Source organism: Prinia subflava, chromosome 12 (genome assembly GCF_021018805.1).
Source record: "Prinia subflava isolate CZ2003 ecotype Zambia chromosome 12, Cam_Psub_1.2, whole genome shotgun sequence".
Classification (NCBI taxonomy): Eukaryota; Metazoa; Chordata; class Aves; order Passeriformes; family Cisticolidae; genus Prinia; species Prinia subflava.
Window position 1 is genome coordinate 12,470,754 of NC_086258.1, and position 20,466 is coordinate 12,491,219.

Here is a 20,466-nt window from a genome sequence, read left to right on the forward strand (position 1 = left end):
TCATCCCCAGCTGCAGCTCTGGGGAGAGGGGACCTGTCCTAAGCCCAGGTTTGAAGAGAGCAGTTAAATGATTGCAGAGGCTGCTCTGGCCTGCAGCGCTACCCCAGATTGACTCTTCCAGCAGAGCTGATGCTTCTGGAGAAAAAAGCCTCTTTCAATCTTAATTACAAAAAAAAAAAAAAAAAAAGAGAAAAGAAAAGGTGCTGGGGAGCCTTGCTGCAGCCAGAGGTATCCTCCCTGTTAGGAACGTGCAGGTTATTGCTGGTGTGGATCGTTCTGGCTTCTCCTCCTGCCTGTGGGAGCTTGTTACCCTGCTGTCCGTGAGGCTGCCGCGCCTCCCGGATCCAATTTCTCTTCCCTGCGCCGGTGCTGACAGCCTGTGGTTACATCCACCTCCTCTCCCCTTTGATAGCGGAGAAGGACTGAGCTCCTGGAGTCTCTCACTCACAGGCAGCGCTTTCAACCTCTCCTTGCACTTCCCAGCCCTTTCCCAGAGCAGGGAGCGTGGATGCTGCTGTCCTGCTCAAGGAACAGGGAGCTGCTGCGAGTCAGTGCCTCCTCTGGAAACCTGAGGGATGCTGAGGACAGCTGAAGCTCTTGGCTGTTGTCCTGCAGCCTCTGGATAATGCTGATGGTCCCCAAAGCTCCTGACAACCCAGCAAAGACTTTTACATTTCAAACAAAGCCTTGATCTTTTTTTGGAACTTGCCTTGGTTTCAGACAAGAGTTTTTAATTCAAGCCCAGCGCCGTATTTTGGGTTTGACTTTGATGCGCCCTCTTCAAGCAGGAGGCAAAATAACAGCGTTCACATCCGCAAATAGCCCCGGGGCGGGCTCCTGCTGCCCGCGGCTCCGCGGGGCCGGCCCCTCCTCGGCCGGGGCTCCGGCCACAGCTCGGGGATGCGTGGCTGCCGGGGGGGCTGGAGACCCTCGTACAGGGCTCAGCGATTGAGAGAGGAGCTCTCAAAACCCCCTTTTAGAGAAGCCTTGGGGAGGCGGGAGTCGTGGGATGTGGCTCACGGTGGTCTGTCACCACTCCTGGTGGAATTAGAAGCCCCAAATTGCAGGCCAAGTTGGGACTCTCAGTAATGTTGGTGGGGGAGGGAGACAAAACTCGTGGGAGATGGAGAAATGCCCTGTGTGGGGCGGGGGTGACCCAGCAGCATGGGGAGGGCACAGCCTCCTGCCCTGGCATCACCTGGAATGTCCTCAGGGACACGGGGTGAGTGACACTGCGGGGCCTCCGAGCCTCTCTGACCACTGGGATGTGCCAGCCTTGTACGGGCTCCTCCACGCGCTCTTGGAGAGAGGTGTGGTGCTACCTGCTGGAACTTGCTCCTGCTTGGAGGGGTTTGGGCAGAGGAGGGCTGGCACAGAGCGGGCAGGACTGCCAGGGGATGTGCTCTGGTGGGAACACTGATGTGACATCCGGACTCGATCAGTCTGGGTGACCGTGGGGAAGCAGGTACCTGTGCAAGTGGGTAATAAACTACTCACAGCTTGGCAAGATTAATGGTAATAACCATAAATCAGTGCCGGCACCAGGGTCAGACCTGGATTTATGGCCCTGGAGACAGGAATTCCTGTTCTTCATGGAACAAAGCCCTGATCCTGCAGGGGCCTGGAGCGTGCTGAGTGTTATTGTGGCTGCAGCGTGTGTGTAGGTGCCTGGGGAACAGGTCTGAACCCCTGATGGGGGCTGAGCTCACCCCTGGCAGGGCAGCCTCTCCCTTTGCTTGTTCCAGCCGGCAGCGGGAAACACCTCCCTGAGGGGTGAGCCAGGATTGCTGCCTCCCACAGCACATTGATCCCGTCATCTCGGTTGAGAATGCCAGCCACGGAGCTGATTAATGCCGGGGTGGGCAAGAGCTGGGTTATTGTTCAGTCTCTCTTCAAGAGGTCGATGGGAAATTTGGCAGTAGCTCTCCAAATACGCAATGTGAGCACAGGCGTTGTTCCTCCAAGGACTGTGCAGGATTTACACGTGAGTGTTACATTGCAGTGGAAATGCACACCGGGGCCCGGCCACCGCCACACGCTCTTGTATCAGTGCCTGTGGGAGAGTGTTCCCTCCATCCCTGCCCTGGTGTGACCCGGCAGTGCCGGGGCTGGCTCCAGGCTAATCTGCTCATGCTTTCGTTTCACCCTGATCCTTGCAGGTCCCTTGGCTCAGAGGTGCCGTGTGTGCTCAGGAGGCTGATCCAGAATTCCGGATGGCTTTTCCTCCTGTGCAGATGGTGCAGGTCCTTGGGTGTTAATGCTTGGTAGCAGCCGTGACTGAGCTGCTTTCCCCCACCTAATGCAAGGCACTGTGCTAGCAGAAAGCACAGACATCTTTGAAGGATGTGTGATCCTGTTGGGAGCTCTGGGCTTGAGGAATTGTGGGATCAGACCTGATGAGGTGGCGTGCTGCCAGGGAGGTGCTGCTGGGTCATCTCTGGGGTTAAAGGTTTTGTTGGGTTTCTTTTGGTTTGTTTTTGAGAACCATAAAACGTTTGCTTTGGTAATCCTGTGTCATTGAGCTCTGCCTTAGAGCTACCTGGGGGATGTGCTGTGTCCCCTCCGCAGGGGTCGAGTGCTGATGCTCTGAGTGCTGTCGGAGGGGCTGGGGCAGCGAGGGGTGGGTTAGGGTGGGATCTGCAGACAGGAGCCGCTGTTTCCCCAGCGGGGGCACCGGGAGCGGGGTGGGGGGACCCGCCCGCTCCGCACCAACCGGGGGCGGCCGGTGGGGACGCGCCCGCTCCCTCCGCGGCCGCTGGGTAGCGCTCGGGGCCGCGCCGTCTCCCCGCCTCCCCGGCTCGGGCTGCCCCCGGCTCCGCCGAGCCCCGCCGCCGCCGCTCACTCCGCCGCCGCACAGCGCAGGAGGAGCAGCAGCGGCCGGAGCGCCGAGAGGGGTCGGCGCGGCGCCGCCAGCCCGCCCGCCGTGCAGGGCCGGCGGCTCCGAGCGGGACCCCGCGCCGCCGCCCGCCGCTGCCGCACTTTCCCCCTTTCCCCGCTGGGGACGAACCCGGTCTCTGTCGCCCGGAGCCGCCTGGGAGGGGATGTCCCTAGGCAAGAGCTGAGCGCCGGGGAGGGGCCGCCCCCCGCCCCCAAACTTTTCGCTCGGCCCAGGAGCGGCGGGGACCCGGCCCCCATGGAACCCGGGCGGGCAGGAGGGGCCGGGGGCGCGGCGCCCTGCGCTTCCCGTCCCCTTCCCTGACGCGGGGCGCAGCGCTCGGGGAGGGGCTCGGCTGCCGGCTCCGCTCCGGATTTGGTGGTCCCGTCTCCGCACGTCCCTGGGGAAGCTGCCGATGGTGGGGAGCTGCCTGCGGACCGTCTCCAGCCCCACGAGGAGCCCTTCACCCCGGCGCCTTCGCCTCCCCTTGAGCAGCGCTGCTGCGGGGATCCCTGCGCCGGAGCCGCCCGGATTATAAAGTCGGGGAAGTTCTCCCCCCGCAACCCCCCCAGCTTGTCTCGGCAGAGCCATGGCCCGGCTCCGGAGCTGGGGGCTGCTCTGCTTCGCCGTGCTCGCCCTGCCCGGCCCCCCGGGAGCCGGCGCCCAAGGTAAGGGGATGCAGGGGGCGGCTGGAGATGGACCACGGAGAGATGGGGGGGTCCCCGCGCTGCGCTCCTCAACCGAGCCCATTGCTACCCCGGGCTGGGAGATCCGTGTGCCAGTCGGGGTGTGGGAGCGAGGAGGCTCCGGAGCTCCTACCGGGGGAAGAGCAGCATCCGTGATATTCGCAAAGCGTCTCCGGAGCCAGGAGTCGGGGCCCGCCGGCGCTGGGAGCAGCGCGGTGTCCGCGGTGGTTCAGCGGGAAGAGCAGCACGGCTCTGCTCTGCCTCCCCCTTCCCCATAACTGCCCTCAGGCTGGGGATGGGGAGAACGTGTTGCTCTGAGCATGAGGCAGAGTCTGTGCTGGACCACCTTCCGGAGGGCGAGCAACCCCGAGGGGTGAGGGTCGCCCATTCCCCCCTCCCCGCTCCTCCACGCGTACCCCGTTGTACCCCAAAACCCGGGGTGCAAGTTTAGGGGATTCCCAGGGAGCAGCCCATACCCTGATGTTGGTCCTGTTGACTTCCAGCCCCTGGTAGGAACGGGCGGGGGGCTGGGGGGGTCTGCACCCCCGAGCCCCTGTGGGTGCCTGGGGCTCCCACTGCACCCCAACAACCCTGGGGGGCTGCAGGGCTGCCGGGCAGGGGGAGCCCCTCTCTGCTCAGCCTCTGGGCTCGGGCACAGCACAGGCTGCTTTTTGCTGCTCCGCTACCCCACGGGGATATAAAAATTGTTTGTGGCCCTTTGGGGTGCAGCTGGGGTTCAGAGGGGCCGGGGGGATCCTCTGGTCCCCTTCCTGGCCGTGAGGGTCCCTGCGGGCCCAGAGAGGAGGCTCCCGGCTGGCAGGGCTGCAGCGTGTCTGCCTCTGTCCCTGTGCTTGGACTGAGCAGATCCAGACTGGAGAAGGGGGGGCACAGCTGAGCGCAGCGCCGGGGGTCCTCACCCACGACATTTCTTGCCCTTGTTTGTGGCAGCAAGCGGAGCCAGAAGTCCCTGTGCGCTCCCGTGCTCCCGCTCCCCCTGAGCCTCCCCCAGCACTGCTATAATTTCTCAGTAATTAAGTTCAGAACATAACATCTAAAGCGGCAGTATATTATCCGGGCAGGCCCTGTGTGGGGAGCTCTGAAGGTCTCTTTGATTGATTCACTCCCTTGCCGAGTTTCTCTTCTCCTGGCTGGCGTCTCCGGCTGGCGGGTCCCCTGTGATCCGCTCGTTCCCTGCCTGCGGGACGGGCTCCTGGGGTGACCCGATCTCCTTCCATTAATGTGTGGGGCTCCAGGGTCTTGCTGAGGGGTGGAAGATGTGTGTCTGCCTGTGCCCCGGCGCTCTGGAGCGGTGGGGATGGGGTTTTGCTCCGCTGTCCTGGCACTGGAGCCCAGCTTTGCAGCCCTGGCTCTCTGCGGCGCGTGTCACGTCCTCGCGGGCGCTGTGACATTGCTCGGTGCCCGGCCCCGGCGTGACAGCGGCCACAAGCGAGCTGGACGTGCTGGAGGGATCATTCCCAAAGCCCGGCACGTGCCCGCCTCCCCTGCCCGCGGGTGGCACTGGGGGCGTGCCAGCAGGGTCACCTCCCGGCTGCCATGCCCGAGGGGTGCCGGCGCTCTCCCTGCATCCCGCTGGGATGGACACGGAGCGGGTGATGGAGCTGGGGACGTTCCCAGCCTGGCACAGGGCTCCAGGCTCCGGTTGGTCCCACTGCGGTGGGGCAGGCAGAGCTGGCAGTGAGGGGCAGCAGCGCTTTGTGCCAGGGCTATTGATTCTGGCAGCAGAGGAAAATGGGATCAATCAGGAAGGGAAGGAAAGGAGGAGGCGATGGCGCGAGACCTCCCCGGCCGGGGCACAGGGGCTGCCTGGGGCATGGGGTGAGGCACTTTCATACCTGTGGTTGGTAAAAAAAAAGGCCCCTTGCTGCCCATGAGAGAGAGGATGGAAGTTTAATTACAACCCGTCTGTGCTGTGTAATTATTAATTACCCGTGGCAAAAAATAACTTATTGATTAGGGGCCTCGCGCTAATTACCCGGAGCCCAATGCGGAGCCGGGGGAAGGCTCAGCCGGCAGCGCTGCCCGGGCGGGAGCTGTCGCAGTGCGACCTGCGCCGGGCCCGGGGGCTGTGCCAGGGCTGGGGGCACGGGCAGCCCACCCCACAGCAAAGGCCCCTTCGGCTGATGAACAAGGCAATAAAGGGCTCCCCAGGAGCTGGGGGGAGTCTGAGGGTCCCCAGCCCCCTCCTGCTCACTCTTTGCAGATTTTCTGCCACCCAGAGATGTGATTTCCCCACATCCAGTGCTGGGGGTGCAGCCCGGGACCCCCCGTGCTGGCACAGCCCCTCTAATGGGATTGAGGAGGCTGCAGCCAGTCCCAGGAGGGATTTGGGCAGCTTAAGGTTCCAGACGGGATTTGGGGCAGGGGCCTGCCATGGGCAGCTTCCACCAAAGAGGCTTATTAGAGGTGGCAGCACGGGAGTTCCAGCATCTTCTGTGCCCGTGCGTGGGGCCTGGGCACGTCTGCACACACGGTGCCCTGTGGGGCTGGGCGGGAGGGGGACAAGAACGAGCCCTGCCCTTCCTGGGGACGTGATGCTGGTGCCAGGCTCACGCCAGGACTTTGGTGATGGGAGCTGCTGGTTCCTCTGTGCTGGTGGAATCAGGGCAGGAGGGGATGGCTGAGCACAAGGTCTCCTGCCCTGGCTCCCCTGCCCAGCGCTGTCACATTCGCTGGTGGCCTCGTGCAAGGCTTGGGCTCGGGAAGGAGAGTGGCTTTTAGGGGAGAGGAAGGGAAGATTAAAATTTGATGCTGCTTGGGAAGCCATTAGTGCCTGGGCACGGTGATGATGAAATTTTGATGACCTGATAACAGTAAGGGAGGGGGGTACGGTCTGGTCCCAGGCAGGCTGTGCCACTGTGCCTGTCACTGCTCTGGTCCCCAAAGGTTTGGGGTGCCAGCTGAGGAGGAGAACAGGCAGGAGCAGAGCTGCCAGTGGGATGGAAATGGGAGCTCGTACCCACCAGCTGCTGGCACTGGTGGGCAGGGAGAGCCGGTGGTGGCTGAGCAGCTCCTGCCCTGGTGCCATCCGGGGACCGGGGTGAGTGACAACGTCAAGCGCTGCTTGTCCCTTGGTGACGGTGATGGGGACGGGGCTGCGGTGGCATTTCCGCTCAGCGGGAGCACACGCAGGAGCTCCAGGAGAGCGGGAAGGAGGGAGCAGGCGGCTGCTCGGCTGCTTGAGAACCTGGGAAAACGCCGATAATTAAACCGGGAGGAGGGAGGCTGGCGGGCGCTGTGACGAGGAGTGACCCTGCCTCCGCCACTCCACCAGCCGTGTCCTTGTCCCCAGCCTGTGTCTGTGGCTGGTTCCTGCCTGGGGATGAGCTCCAGCCACACACACATTGCTGTAGGCCCTACACAAACTGGTTTGGGGCTGTGTTGGTTGCAGCAGCAGCAGCAGAGGCAGTGCCCGGGGTGAAATGGCCCCGTGGGGCAGCGCCGTGTGGGAGCAGAACCCGCTGGGTGCTGGGTGGGTGGGTGAGCGGAGGGTGCCCTCCCCTCTGAGCCCTCCTCACTGCCCCAAGCTCGTTAACGAGTGGCTGGCATGTGGCTGGGTGAGAAACGGCCGGGGAGAAATATGCTGCTGTCAGTGGTGATGTGATTGTGCTAACGAAGGGCGAGCTGAGCCCCCGCCGTGCCCACGGCTGTGCCAGGGCTGGTGGCTCTGGTGCTCCACCGGTGCCTCCTGGCACTGGGCCTTGGACTTCCAAAGCAGCCGAGGGGATCCAGCGGCCCTGGGGGGATCCAGCAGCCCTGGGGGGATCCAGCAGCCCCGGGGGGATCCAGCAGCCCTGGGGAGCTGCGATGGCTCAGGGTGGTGGGCACCGGGGCACTGGGGTGTCCTGGGAGCTTGTCTGCCAGTGCAGTGGAGCGTGGCATGGAGCTGCTGAAAGGGTCAGGATCCCTCAGATGTGTTGGTGATGCCCGGGACCACCCTCATCCCCACGGCTGCTGCTCTGAGCTGGGGTTCCCCCATCCATGGAGGTGGAGCCAGGACGTGTTCCTATAACTCTGCCCAGCCAGCAGGCAGGAATGCGCTGGCAGCAGGTCCCAGCCGTGCTGGCCATGCTTGGCATCTCTCACAGCCCCCTTGGCATCTCTCACAGCCCCCTTGGCATCCGGCACACCCCGAGCATGCTGGCGATGCCCCTGGCGTGGGCACTGCCCTCAGCACCCTCCGTGGGTTTGGGTACCAGCTCTTGGGGGAGCATTTCCCACCGCTGCTCCCAGCTTTGGGGTACGTCCTGCACCCCTCTCCCAGTGCTGCCTCACCTTCCAGCCCCTCTCCCCAGCACCTGCCTGTGCCCCGGGCAGGCTGTGGCCCCCTTGGCGGCCCCAGCCCCACCCTCCCCTCGCCCCCAGCCCCGGGGGTGCAGGAATGCCTGCCTGGAAAGCCATGCCGGGCTCGGGTTGCCTGGGAACTGGGAAATCTGATCCCTGGGAACGGGGGCCGAGGGCAGGGGACATTCCCGGGCTGCAGCTGGTCCCCGGCCCCCTTTGTCTCTCTTCTCTGATGGGGCCCCCAGGAATGGAGATTTGGGGAGTGGGGGCTTGAGCAGGGCCATCCCTGGGGACACTGACCGGATGCTCTGGGGTGTCACCTTCCCATGTGGATCAGTGTCACCACCAAGGGCCGGAGAAGGGGACCAAGGCCAGGTTGGATAGGCGTTGGAGGAACCTGGTCTAGTGGAAGGTGTCCCTGCCCATGGCAGGGGTGGGACAAGATGAACTTTAAGCCCCTTCCAACCCAACCCATTCCAGGACTCTCTGAAGGCCCTGGGATTAGCTGCTGCGTGCCAGCAGCTGGGCATCCCGGCTGGCCACGGGGATGGCACGGTGGCGATTCCAGGAATGCTGGGGTCCCCTGTGCTGAAGCCACTCTCCCTCCTGCCAGCCGGCATTGTCCCCACCACCCACCCTGACACATGGCAGCTCCCGAGCATGCCTGGAGCTTCCCTCCAGCCTGGGCAGCATGAGAAACTGAGGCACGGGGCAGGGGTGGTGGTGGGGATAGTGGGAAGGGGACTCAGGCACAGGGGAGCTGCTCCTTTGGCTCCCATCCCTCTCCCCTGTCCGTGCCGAAGCCCCGGGTGTAGGGAAGCCTTGATGAGTTTGACCATTAGCAGAAGAAGCTGCTGAGCTAATTTTAGCCCTGTTAGCTAATTGCTTTCTGCACTGCTGGGTGAGCCCACAACCTGTGAGTCCTCGGCTGTAACCTTGAGCCCTCCCGGCTCTGTGCACGGGGGTCCTGCCAGGGCAGGGAGCAGGATGGGGATTCTCCTGTGGGATCGCTGGGCCCTGCAGGGCTTTCTCTGGGACTTTGGGGTGTACAAAGCTGTGAGGGGTTGCAGTGCCTGGCAGGGTCCTGCTGCCCATAGCTTGGAGCAGTGTCCCTTGTGCCTTGTGTGGAATGGGGACATGTAATGTGGGAGGACTCTGGCTGTCAAGGGTGGCCGTGGGATGTGGACCCCCAGTGGTGGCTCTCCTTCAGCTTGATGAAGGGAAATGCTGGGTTTGGACCCCCTTAACTGGGAATTGCTGGATCCAGAGGGCATTTCCCCAGGGCAAGGGTGAGGCTGGGGACACTCGTGCTCTCTGTTCCTGGCTGCAGGGACAGAGCTCTTCCCAGGTGCCTGTCCCTCTGTCCCCATCCTGCAGGGCCACCCCGCAGCACATCCCAGCTCATTGACTGGAATCTGGGGCACGTGCTGTGGCTTTCTGGGGACATTTTTGTCCCCCTGCAGGAAGCAATGGAGCACTGGGTGCCTCGAGGGGCTGCCCCCATGGGTCTCTGCAGGGTGGGATATCGGTGTTTCCCCCCCTCCTCCTCCACGTCCTTGCCTGGGCTTATCAGGGGTCAGGAGGGAGGTGACGGGGTCCTGCATGGGCATTCCCAGCTCCTGGCAGTCCGTGAAGGGCTGGCTGGGGATGGAGCGGGATGCAGAGACGATGCCGGCTCCCGAGCCAGTGTGGGGCCAGGATGGATGGACGGACGGACGGACGGACGGACGGACGGATGGATGGATGGATGGATGGATGGATGGATGGATGGATGGATGGATGGATGGCGGGCTGGCTGGAGGGGGCTGGGACCGGTGGACACAATAGCTCTGGTTTCAGCACCCCGCCTCCTGCATGCCTGAAAAACAGCTGATGGCCGTGACGGGGGATGAAATGGGATTAGCTGCTGCTTCCAAAGGCAGCGCGTCCTGCCGAGCCGGACAATGCGCCCGCTGTGCCCCGCGTCCCCCCACAGCCCTGCCCAGAGGGGCTCGGCGCTGTCCCCTGCCCTGGCTGTCCCCGGGGAGACCTGCCACCCTCCTGAGCTCCAGCACTGGGTGCTGCACAGACTCCCGGCGGTGCTGGCGACCCCGGGGTGCCGTGGGCGCCTCTCGCTGCTGCTCCCAGCTCCCAGAGGAGCTGTGGGGGCGGCAGGAGCTCGGAGCTGTCCCACCCCCGCCAGCAGTGGGTGCCCAGCCTGGAGCCCCGCAGTGAAGGGGAGAATGAACCTCGTGGCACGAAGGGGCTCGGCAGGGTGGGCACCTCTGCCCCGGCCCCGCCGGTGGGTGCCGGGGCCCGGGGGGGACCCGCGGGGTGTCCCGGGGCGGGAGCAGAGCGGCCGCAGCTGCGGCGCTGCCGGGGCGTGCGGTGCCGTGCTCGGTGGAGTGAACTGATGTTTATTTTGATAATGAGTTCTCAATGCATTCGCGAACTAATAAAATCAACTCATTAGGGTGGGATGTCTCATTCCGAGCTCTGCCGCCGTTGGGAGAGCCCTCCCCAACGGGAAGCGCTCGGCACCGGCCCCGGCGGGGAGGGAGAGGATGGGTGCCTTGGTCGCCTCCTTGTGTCCCTTTTCCTGGCTGGCAGGGCGGGCAGAGGGGCTGTGCAGGGCGGTGGAAGCAGGACGCGTGCGGGGAGCGGGGCACGGAGCTGCCGGAGCCCTTCCCCTGGGGCGCCGGGAGAGTCTCGCTCGCTTGGCTTCTCCCCATAAGCTTCACGTCAGGCTGGAATCGCTGGCGCGGCGTTGGCTGGAAAAGCCCCTCTGGCTGGGAGAGCCACAAGTGTGTGAATAAATGCGGTGACCAGAGTTTGCTGCGCTGCCCTGGAAATTCAGGGCTGCCTGCGGGGGAATGCCAGGCTGCCTGTTCTTCCCCCACCCGCAAACAGGGGCTGTCTGGGAAGGAAAAGCTTTGGAAAAAAAAAAGCTTTTCCAAGGAAAACTCATGTTCGCTGTCATGCTACAGCTATTTCTGTTTCAAATGAGCAATGCGATGACTAATTAATACTTAGGGGAAAGGATTTCTGGGCAACACCCCAGCAGATGGGCGAGTGCCCGGTGCCCTCTGGCCCGGGGCCGTGCCGCGGGGAGGGGGACTCCGGCCACCAGCGCCTCCATCCCGCCTGGCACGGGCAGGGCGGGAGCTGGCAGAGCGCTTTCCACCCCGCGGAGCTGGCGACTCGATTGCGTCAGTGCCCTGGGAAGGGCTGAGTGGGGTTTTTCTTGTGGTTTCTCTCTTCTGTTTTCCTTTGCCAGCCTCGTTGGGATTCTCGGGGCGGGTCTGGGAAGCGGCTGCTGTGTGTTTGTCTGCTGTGTGTTTGTCTGTCCGTCTGCTGAGCATCCTGCGGGGCCGGGGGCGGTGGGACACGCGTGCCCCTGACAGGAGGGACACCTCAGGTGCCGTGGTGGCTCCGGCAGGGCAGGCCTGTGGTGGCTTTGCTTTCCCATCCCTTTACGGCCTCTGTGACCCCTGGAGTTTCCGCAGCGCAGGGCTGTGGTGTCCTTCCAGGAATTCCTCGAGGATGCACTCAGCGTGTTCCATGGGGCCAAACCCAGCCCTGAGCTGCGTGGCACTGCCCCACAGCAGCGTGTGTGTCACTCGGTGGGGTGGGTGGCAGGGGATGACCCCTGGGGACGGGGTCCGGCCTCTTGGGACCTCCACCTCTCCTGGCAGCTGGGTGTGAATCCTGCTCCTGCCAAATGCAGGTGGGGAAGCTCCGGGCTCGGCTGGGAAGGGCTGGGAAGGGCTGAAGTGCAGGACTGGGGATGCACTTTGATCCCCTCTCCTGCCCGGGGAGTGTCCGGCTGCCGGCCGGTGGGAGATCTGCAGGTGATGTCTGTCGATCCTTCCCTTCCTCAGTGTTTTGGAGCCTCTCCCGGGAAATTCAGCGGCGGGATCCAGCCCCTCTGATAGCGTTGAGTCACTCTCCGGGTGTCCGTGACTCACAGCAGTGACCCAGATACGGCGGAGCTGCGTAATCGCGGGCTTCAGAGGATTTCTGCCGTCGGAAGGAGTTTGCTGGGGAAGGAGTTTTGTCCAGAGCCTGGAGCTCGTTAAACATCCCCAGCCTGGGACGGGCTGTGTCCTGCGGGGGGACAGGCTCAGCAGGACAATGTCTGCCCATGCCACCCGCAGCAGGGCAGCTCCGGGGATGTCCCCTGGGCTGGGGGGCTCCTGTCCCTTGTCCCCCCAGGACCATCCCTTTGCTGCAGGTCCCTTCCAGCTCCTGGCAGCTCCACGCATTTGGGTTTGGAGCTCTGTGCCCTGGGGCCAGGACTGGGATCAGACCCATGGTCCTGTGCTCGGAGCAGGGTGTGGGGGTCTGTGGGGGCTGCTCCGTGCACAAAGCTCTTCTTGTGGGCCGCGGGCTCGGGGCTGGGCACACACAACGCGGCCGTGTGTGTGTGTGTGTGACTGTTTGGGGTTTCCCGGGGGGGAATGTTGGTTTTTCCAGCCACAGGGACGGGCAGGCACACAGCCCCGCTCTGTTCCCAGCCATGGGGCTGAATAAATCCCTGTTTCCCGGCCAGGGCTGATGTTTCTCCGTTGGCTCTGGGAGCGTTTCTAGCCTTACCTTACCCACGTTGTCCCCAGGGTGCACCTGGCTGTGTCCCCACTGCCACAGGGATGGGGACTGGGGGCTGTCCCGGGCTGTCATCCATGGGAATCCTGAGGGGATAATGCTGGCATGGCCCTGGCTCTGCTGCAGAGGGCAGAGGAGGGTCTGTCACCAGGTTTGGGACCCCTGGTGGCTGGGGGGAGCTGCTGGGGTGTTGGGGAAGGGATTGCCAGGGTGAGACTGTAGGGGAAGGTGGCTCCATCTCTAACGCTGCTGCTGGGAAAAGGGAGATCCTGAGCCTTTTTCCAGCCCCCCTTGTCCTGGGGGAGCCGTGCTCCCCCCTCCCCACATCCCCCATCCCTGGAGGGGGTCACCCAGGCATGGTGAGGCTGCCCATGGCCCGCTGAGCCCGCCAAGAGCCCCGGCTGTGGAAGAGGAGCTTGTTATGGAGCCATCCTGCTTTTAATTAACAAATTAAAATCCTAGTTAACAATCCAGCCCCAGGGCTGTTGGAGGCTGGGAGAAGCTGGAGCGTTTGTTATGGAAACAGCAGTTAATTAACAAATAAATAAATAAGTATGGGCCTGGAGACAGATGTGGGAGGAGGAAGGGGAGATGGAAGTGTGGTTGGGGTGTCCCACCGGCCTGGCCCGGTGGGATGCAGCGAGGGAGGAGAATATCCATCCATCCATCCATCCATCCATCCATCCATCCATCCATCCATCCATCCATCCATCCATCCATCCATCTGTCCGTCCGTCCATTTGTCCTGGAGGCTGCCATGGCCTGGGTGGGCATTGCCAGCTCCATTCAGAGCCACTGAGTGCAGGGGGCCCGTGCTGGCAGTGCCAGGACAGATCTGGCCACGTTCCATGCCAGGGCCACCTTGGCAGGGCTCGGGGCTCCCAGTCTCTGCCTGGGCTTTTCCTGAGAGCTGCTGGCTCCAGGAATCTCCCCCCACAGCCTCCACCCCCACCCTGGGACCAGGACACACCACGACACATCTCCAGCAGAGATGGATGAGGTGTGACACCGGCAAAACTGCTGTGCAGCCTTGCAGGTGACACCAGAGCCGTGTTGGGGACCGCAGGAGGAGGGGGCAGTGCTCGGGGGCATCGCTGGGGGGCTGCTCCTGCATCCCAGGGACTGCCATGGTCCCCACTGGTGTCACCTGTGCCCCGGGACAGGGCTGTGTGGAGGATCTGGGGAGTGCTGGGTGCTGCCAGGGAGGGGGCGCTGAGGCTGTGGCCTCCCTGGCCGTGCCCTGCAGTGGTCAGCTTGGATTAGCCACAGGGATGTCACCGAGAGCCCCGAGCGGTGTCTGCTGCCAGCAGGGATCATCACCGTGGGTGGCTGGTGGGTGCTGAAGGGGCCCTGCGGGGGTTTGGGGTCACTGTGCTGCTCCCCGAGGCGCTGTGGGGTCACCTGGAGGTGTCACTGCCAGTGCCACGGGCAGGGGTGGCTGTGGGGTGTGACCCAGTGCCACGGGCAGGGGTGGCAGTGGGGTGTGACACAGTGCCACAGGCAGGGGTGGCAGTGGGGTGTGACACAGTGCCACAGGCAGGGGTGGCAGTGGGGTGTGACCCAGTGCCACGGGCAGGGGTGGCAGTGGGGTGTGACCCAGTGCCTGTGTGAGGACGTGGGTGGCTCAGGGGGTCACTGTGGGGACACGACCCCTCTGCCAGCCCACACCCAGGCCCTGCAGGGTTTTTGTGGGGTGAGGAGGGGGCAGAGCCCACGCCCCTCCTGCAGCTTCACCTTTCCAAAGGCTTAAGGGAAGGGAATCAGTTTAAGCTGCAGCTCTGCAAATCCTGCCGTGTCACACGGGCGGGAGCCGTGCTCTGCTGAGCAGCTCCTCCAGGTTTGCATCTCCCTCAGCCTCCCCCCTAATCCTGTTACCACACCTCTGCAATCGGCTTAGGGCATGTAGGGAACCCCAAATCCCCTCCCAGGGAGGCGCAGGGAGCGGGCCAGCGGTGCCGGAGCCCTGGGCTCTGCCAGGGCCAGCCCTGCTCCTCACTGGGGTGGTAATTCCAGCTCCAGCCCCTCTCCTTTGCCAGCCCTCCTGGGGTCACAGGCACCTTGCACCCTTTAGGGGAGGTGTCCCCACATCCCGAGAGCTGCCCATGACCCCCAAATCCTTTTTTCCCGTGTCAGGGAGTTGCTAAAGCAGCTGCACAAATAATCAGGGGGTTGGATGGAGATGAGCTGCCCATCCATGTCCCTCCAGCTGGGCAGGAGCTGTGAGCTGAGCCCTGGGGACAGCAGGCCCATGGCCAGCAGCCGCCTCGTGCTGCCCGTGCCCCTTCCCCAGGGCACAGCAGCAGCTCCCAGTGCTGTGGGCAGCCCGGCAGCTCGGTGAGGCATCGGAGCAGGGACAGATGTGTTCCAGCAGCAAGGTCATGGCAGGGCCCGTGCTGGTGGCAGGCGGCTGGAGGGCACTGGGTGCCAGCCCTTGGAGCCTCCCAGCTCTTCCCTAGCCATGGGCAGGATGGGCACAGCACCTGGCACGGCTCCAGGAGGGCTGTGGCTGCTGTGAAAGGCTCCTGCATCCCCTGCAGTGCCTCCCCGCCCCACGAGTGGTTTTATTTTTATCCCTGTGATCCCAGTGGGATTGGAGCTGTGTGAGAGGGGCTGTCCAGGCTGCTCTGCCTCGGCTGCAAACCCCCTCTGGCTCCTTTTTGGTGGGGCTGCCCCACTGCAGGCCCCGGTGTCTCCCAGGTTGTGGTGCTGGGGGAGTCCCCCTGAGTCCCCCTGAGCCCCCTGAGCCCCCCTGAGCCCACCCGGGGGGCAGAGCCGCCTGTGCCAAGAAGGAAAATCGTGCCCAGCCCTGTTTTCCACACGGCAAAGGAGAGGGTTGGAAATAGCACCCTCAGAAGCTGCAGGGCACCATGTCCACATCTCCCTCTGTCGCTGCTGTCTGGAATTCTACGGGATTGGGGAACCTCAGTGGAGTGTGGGGAGAAGGCAAACCTGGCGGGGCAGGGATGGGGGCCGAGGCTGGGGGACTGCAGGGATGCTGTTCTCCGGCGTTCTGTGAAACTGCAGCACCCTGAGCTCACCGGTCCAGGAACTGACCCCCCAAAATCTGCGCCGTGGCCCCGCTGCCTTCCCACACCCCCAGCCCCGGCAGGAGCCCTTCCCAGCACGGCTCTCGCCGCCTCGGAGCACCGAACCCCTCCTAAATAATTCAGGAAGGCGAGTGCCGTCCGCAGGGGCTGCGGATAAACGCGGTAAATGGCTGAGAAATGGAGCGTGTCCTCCGGGAGCCACCTCCGCGCAGGGTGGCCGGGCCCCTCCGCTCCCTCCCGGCCCAGGTGGGGACTCCGGGCCCGCACAGGTACGGGCGCCGGGGAGGAGGGGACGGAGCTGAGCTGCCGGGGCCACTGGAGCATCGGGAATTGCATTTCACGGCTGGGCAGGCTGGGATACCAACCCGGCCCCATGCGCCGGGTGCTTGGAGAGGAGATAAGATTTGATTAAGAAGGCTGCTATTAATTTATTGCAAGTACACTCACGGCAGTGGAGAGGTTGCTTTTAATTAATAGCCAGAAGGAGAGTTTTAAAGCTCTTGGTCTCAGTGGGGGGGAGAAGGGAGGGAGGGAAAAGCGGGGAAGGAAGGGAACAAAGTAAGTTGGGAGGATTAATGGTCACATCTGCAATTATAAGTCTTTTTCTTAGTAAAAAGGGCAAAAAACCCCACATCAAAAGACCCGCCGTGGGTGAGGGTGTGCGGGGCAGCCGGGCTGATCCCTGGGGAGGAGATGGGTGGGACTGTGCCTCGTGCCTTTGGCACTGCTCCATGTGGCACCAGCCCAGGCTGGGGGGACAGCAAGGGACAGCTGGGTGTCCCTGTGGCTGCTCCAGGGCCAGCTCTGCTGGGATCAGGACCAAGGGCCAATGCTGGGATGGATTTCATGGCAGAAATTATTTATTGTGAGGGTGGGCAGGCCCTGGCACAGAGCAGCTGTGGCTGCCCCTGGATCCCTGGCAGTGCCCAAGGCCAGGCTGGACACTGGGGCTGGAGCAGCCTGGGACAGTGGCAGGTGTCCCTGCCGTGGCAGGGGTGGCACTGGATGGATCCTAAGGACTTCCCCAACCCAAACCACTCCGGCATTTGGTGACTCTGTGATTTTGGCTGTGGTGGTGATGGGATGAGGAGTTTGGAGCCCTCCTGCCCTGCTGCCAACCCCATGGGACCCCCTCAGAGGCTGCAGGGTGTGGCTCAGTCTGCTCTGCACCTGCCCAGGTGTAGGGAGGAGGGCGAGCAGGGCTCAGCCAAAACTCCCAAACCACACTGGCTCATTCCTGGCTTCATCCTTGGCACCCCCAGGCAGAGCCTTGTCCCCTGGGTCCCCGCCTGGCAGCACGGTCGCGCTCTGTGGCTCCCCAGGTGCCGGCAGCGCTCGGCATTTCAATTCCGTGTTTGCTTTTTATTAAGGGGATGGAGCCGTGTCTCAGGAATACTAATGGCCCTGGCAGTGGCAGAGAGAGCCCCTAATCCTGCACCTGCCACCTGCCACCGGGGACCCCAGGAGGGCCCCGCCTGGGGACACCGGGAGCACCGGGGCTGTGCCCGGCTGTGGCGGTGGCTCCGTGCCCTCGGGGACACGCGGGCCATCGGATCGACCTGGTGGCTTTAGCAGCACCCACTGATGCTTCCTGGCCCCACCTGGCATCCGACAGGCTGGGAATGGGGCTTAGCCAAGGGGTGGCTGCTTGGACAGGGATTCACTTGTCCCCAGGGCCACCGTGTCCCCATCACCCCTTGGATGGCCACGATGGATCCCCTGGGGCCACCTCTCCTTGCACCCAGCTGAGGCTGTGACCCCACTGGGGTGCTCGGGGACATTCAGCTCCCCCATGGGTGCTGTTTTTGGGGGCCATGGGTGACACTCCCCCTCCCCAGCCTCCCCCAGATGTGGCGCGGCTGCGGCGGCGCCGGGGAACCGCGCCGCGAATATGTTCCACAAATGAATAATAAAAACAAAGGAAAATTACCCTCTTATTGAAACTCGTTTTATGAATAAAACAATTATTCTGGTAATTGAAAAAATGTGTCGTTAAATTAAATGCAGTGGTTCCTATTAAAATTTTAGTGGATTTCTTCTTCTCCTCTGTTTCTTTTTCCCCCTTTTTCCTTGCCTCCCTCCCTCCTGCCTCCGCTGGCGGCTAAAGGCTGGTAATTATAGCGGAGGGTTTCGCTTTCTCTTTATTGTTTTTTAATCTCTTCGTGCTGCGGAGCCAGCGAGAGTCTGATGCCGAAGAGATTTAGCTCCATCTCCCCGTGCTGGGGGGGCCGGGGTGGGAGCTGCTCTGTGGCAGTGCCAGGTGGCCGTGCCACCGCTCCTGGAGGGGTGGCATCTTCCCTGCTGGGCTGGCATCCTCCTTTTTGGGCTGGCATCCTCCTTTCTGGGCTGGCATCCTCCTTTTTGGGCTGGCATCCTCCTTTTTGGGTGGTGATGCCCCAGGAAGGATGGGGGCGCCCTGGGAAGGTGTGGGGGGAGCAGGACACGGCTCTGTCCCCTCGCTGTGGTCCAGGTGGGGTGTGGGCAGTGCAGTGGGCACTTCCCAGGGCTGCACTGGCCACATCCCAGTGGGGCTGGAGAAGGGTTGTTGGCAAGGAGGGGGAGGATGGAGTTGTTTTCCCTGAGGCAGGTGCTGGTCCCTGGTGTTGTTTGGATTCTGTTGGATACCTGGAGCCTGCAGGTAAAGCTTGGCTGGGTTCAGGACATCCCCCAGGTGCCCGTGGGCATCAGCTCCGTTGGGATTCCTGGTGCATCCTGAATGGTGGCGACTAGCAGGACCATGCTGGGCACCTCCCAGTAGGTGAGTGGGCAGGGCATGGATGTCACTCCTGTCCCCAGGGGGCAGCGGGGGTCACTCTGTGCTGAACACAAGCAGAGGTGGGGACTGTGTTGTCCCCTGGATGGGGGTGCCAGGCAGGAGGGGACCCGGGTGTCCCACGAGCTGCCGGTCCTTCAGGCCGGGGGGCCCTGTGGATCTCCTGCCCCCATCCCCATCTCTGAGAGGGAAGGGAAAAGGAGGGGCTGCACCCTCCGTCCCCACCACCCCCCTGCCAGCAGCTGCCAGGCAGAGCCGTGCCCTTGGCAGCCATTCCGGGATTCCTCCAGGCTTAAAACTCGTGGTCCCTGCCCATCAGGAGGGATTTGAAGCCGGGGAGAGGGGAGCTTAGTTCCCAGCTCGCCCATTAGGGCCGGGAATTAGGATCCATTACGGCTCTTTGGGGAGCCCTGCCCTACATCCGCGCCGGCCCTGATGTAACTAAAGTGCAGGGGCCGAGATTGGGATCCCATTAGGGGGGATTAGTGCCGTGCCAGGGCCTGGCATTAGATTGTCATCAGCAGGGGAGGGACAGAGCTGGGACTGTCCCTGGCCCTGTCCCCCTTCCCTGTTGCCAGCCCTTGGAATCCCATCCGTCAGCCCTGGGGTCAGCCGTGAGGGCAGGATGGGGACAGAGGGGTTTGGTGGCACCTTTCTCTGTGGAGGGGACACTGCTGGCATGGCCTGGCGTGGCAGGGGGTGGCACAGAGCCCCGCAGTGTCCCGTGCCGCTGGCAGATGTGCAGATGTTCCCGGAGACGCCCCTCGCTGCCGCCTGTGTTTGGAAAGTGATGAATTTCTGCACCAACTAATTAGCCTCTAATTAGCAAGTGGAGTGTAAACAGTCACAACAGATGGGGGAGAGGCGGAATGAGCAGTAATGACCCTTCGTTTGGGGGGGACGTGGCTGTCACCCACCGGGAGCCCTCCCCCTGGGCCCAGGGTGGGGGAATGGCTGCTCCCATCCCTGCCGGCTCCGTGGTGCCAGGAGAGCTCCATGAACCCGGGTTTGGTGGTGCCAGAGCCTGTCAGGGATGGCGGGAGAGTGCAGCTGTCCCCAGGGAGCAGAGCTGGGATGGCTGGTGCAGCTGGAGAGGGAAACTGAGGCCAGGGGGCTGCAGAAGGGACTGGGGACCAGGGGGACAGCGCTGCTCAGCATTGGGGCCCCCCTCTCTTCTCCCCTCCAAGAGCTGGGGTGGGCATCCCCTGGGAACACCAGGAACGCCTGCTCCTGTCCCTGGAGGCCTCTCTGGAGATGTTGGAATTCATGAGGCACACTCCCCTCCCCGGATCCCTCCTCTCCTCCAGCCACCCCTGGCGCTGGGTTGGGCTCCTTGGAGGGGCACGGGGCTCCCACGAGGATGAGGAGGATTCCACTCGAGCTCAGTGCCACCTTCACCCTCCCAGGGGGCCCCCAGGACCCCCATCCCTGCCGCGTTTGGGGTGGGTTCGCCTTTCCGGGGGCAGGGGAGGCTCCGGGCGGGGGCGGCCGCCGTGACCTCCGCGGGCGGATCACCTCGGAACGATCCGTGCGGAATTAGGAGCCGCCTCTCCTCCTCTGCGCCGTTTTTCACCCCTTAATGCAGAACAGATGGCTCGGGCGCTTCAAAGCGTGATGAGCCTTAGCTGCTTAAAATCAAATTAGGATGGATGCAAACGGCGGGCGGGCCCAGGGGAAGGTGCGCCGGCAGCACCCCGCTTCCCAAACGCTTCCCAAACGCTTCCCAGACAATTCCCAAACGCTTCCCAAACACCTCCAGGGCACGTCCCAGGTGCTGCCCAGGCACTGGGCACTGGCTGGGTGCAGGGGATGCATTGGGCATGCCAGGTCTCAGTCCCACTGTGCCATGGAGTGCCAGGCTGGCCCCGGCAGTGCAGCCTGGTGCTCCTGAGGGATCAGCACTCCCTGGGATCAGCCCCTCGGGCAGTGCCTGCGTCCTCCCTGCAGCTGCATCGCGCCCAGTGGGCCCCAGGCAGGTTCATGGCTCATTTCCCGGTGTCATGCAGGAGGTGTTGGATCCAGAGCTGCCATCTGGCTGTGCCACGGCCCCATCTGGGCACTGCCGTAATCCCAGAGGCCCCGGCGTGGCGTGGGCGAAGTCCCGGCCTTGCGGGTCACGCTCTGCCACGCCGTGGTGGGGACACGTGGGGCCACCGCCGTGCACAGGTGACACAGGTCCTGCACTGGGATGTCCCTGCG

The 20,466-nt window shown here is 63.5% G+C and overlaps 1 protein-coding gene across 1 annotated transcript in view; it reads left to right on the forward strand.

Moving 5' to 3' along the window:
• The first annotated feature begins 2,834 nt into the window (after positions 1-2,834).
• The window catches only part of SDK2 (sidekick cell adhesion molecule 2), a 45,003-nt gene continuing 27,371 nt past the window's right edge, over positions 2,835-20,466 (forward strand). Inside the window, exon 1 of the mRNA XM_063409557.1 lies at positions 2,835-3,543. Within this exon, the coding sequence (XP_063265627.1) occupies positions 3,465-3,543 (79 nt within the window). The 5' untranslated portion in view covers positions 2,835-3,464. The remainder of the gene's footprint in view (positions 3,544-20,466) is intronic.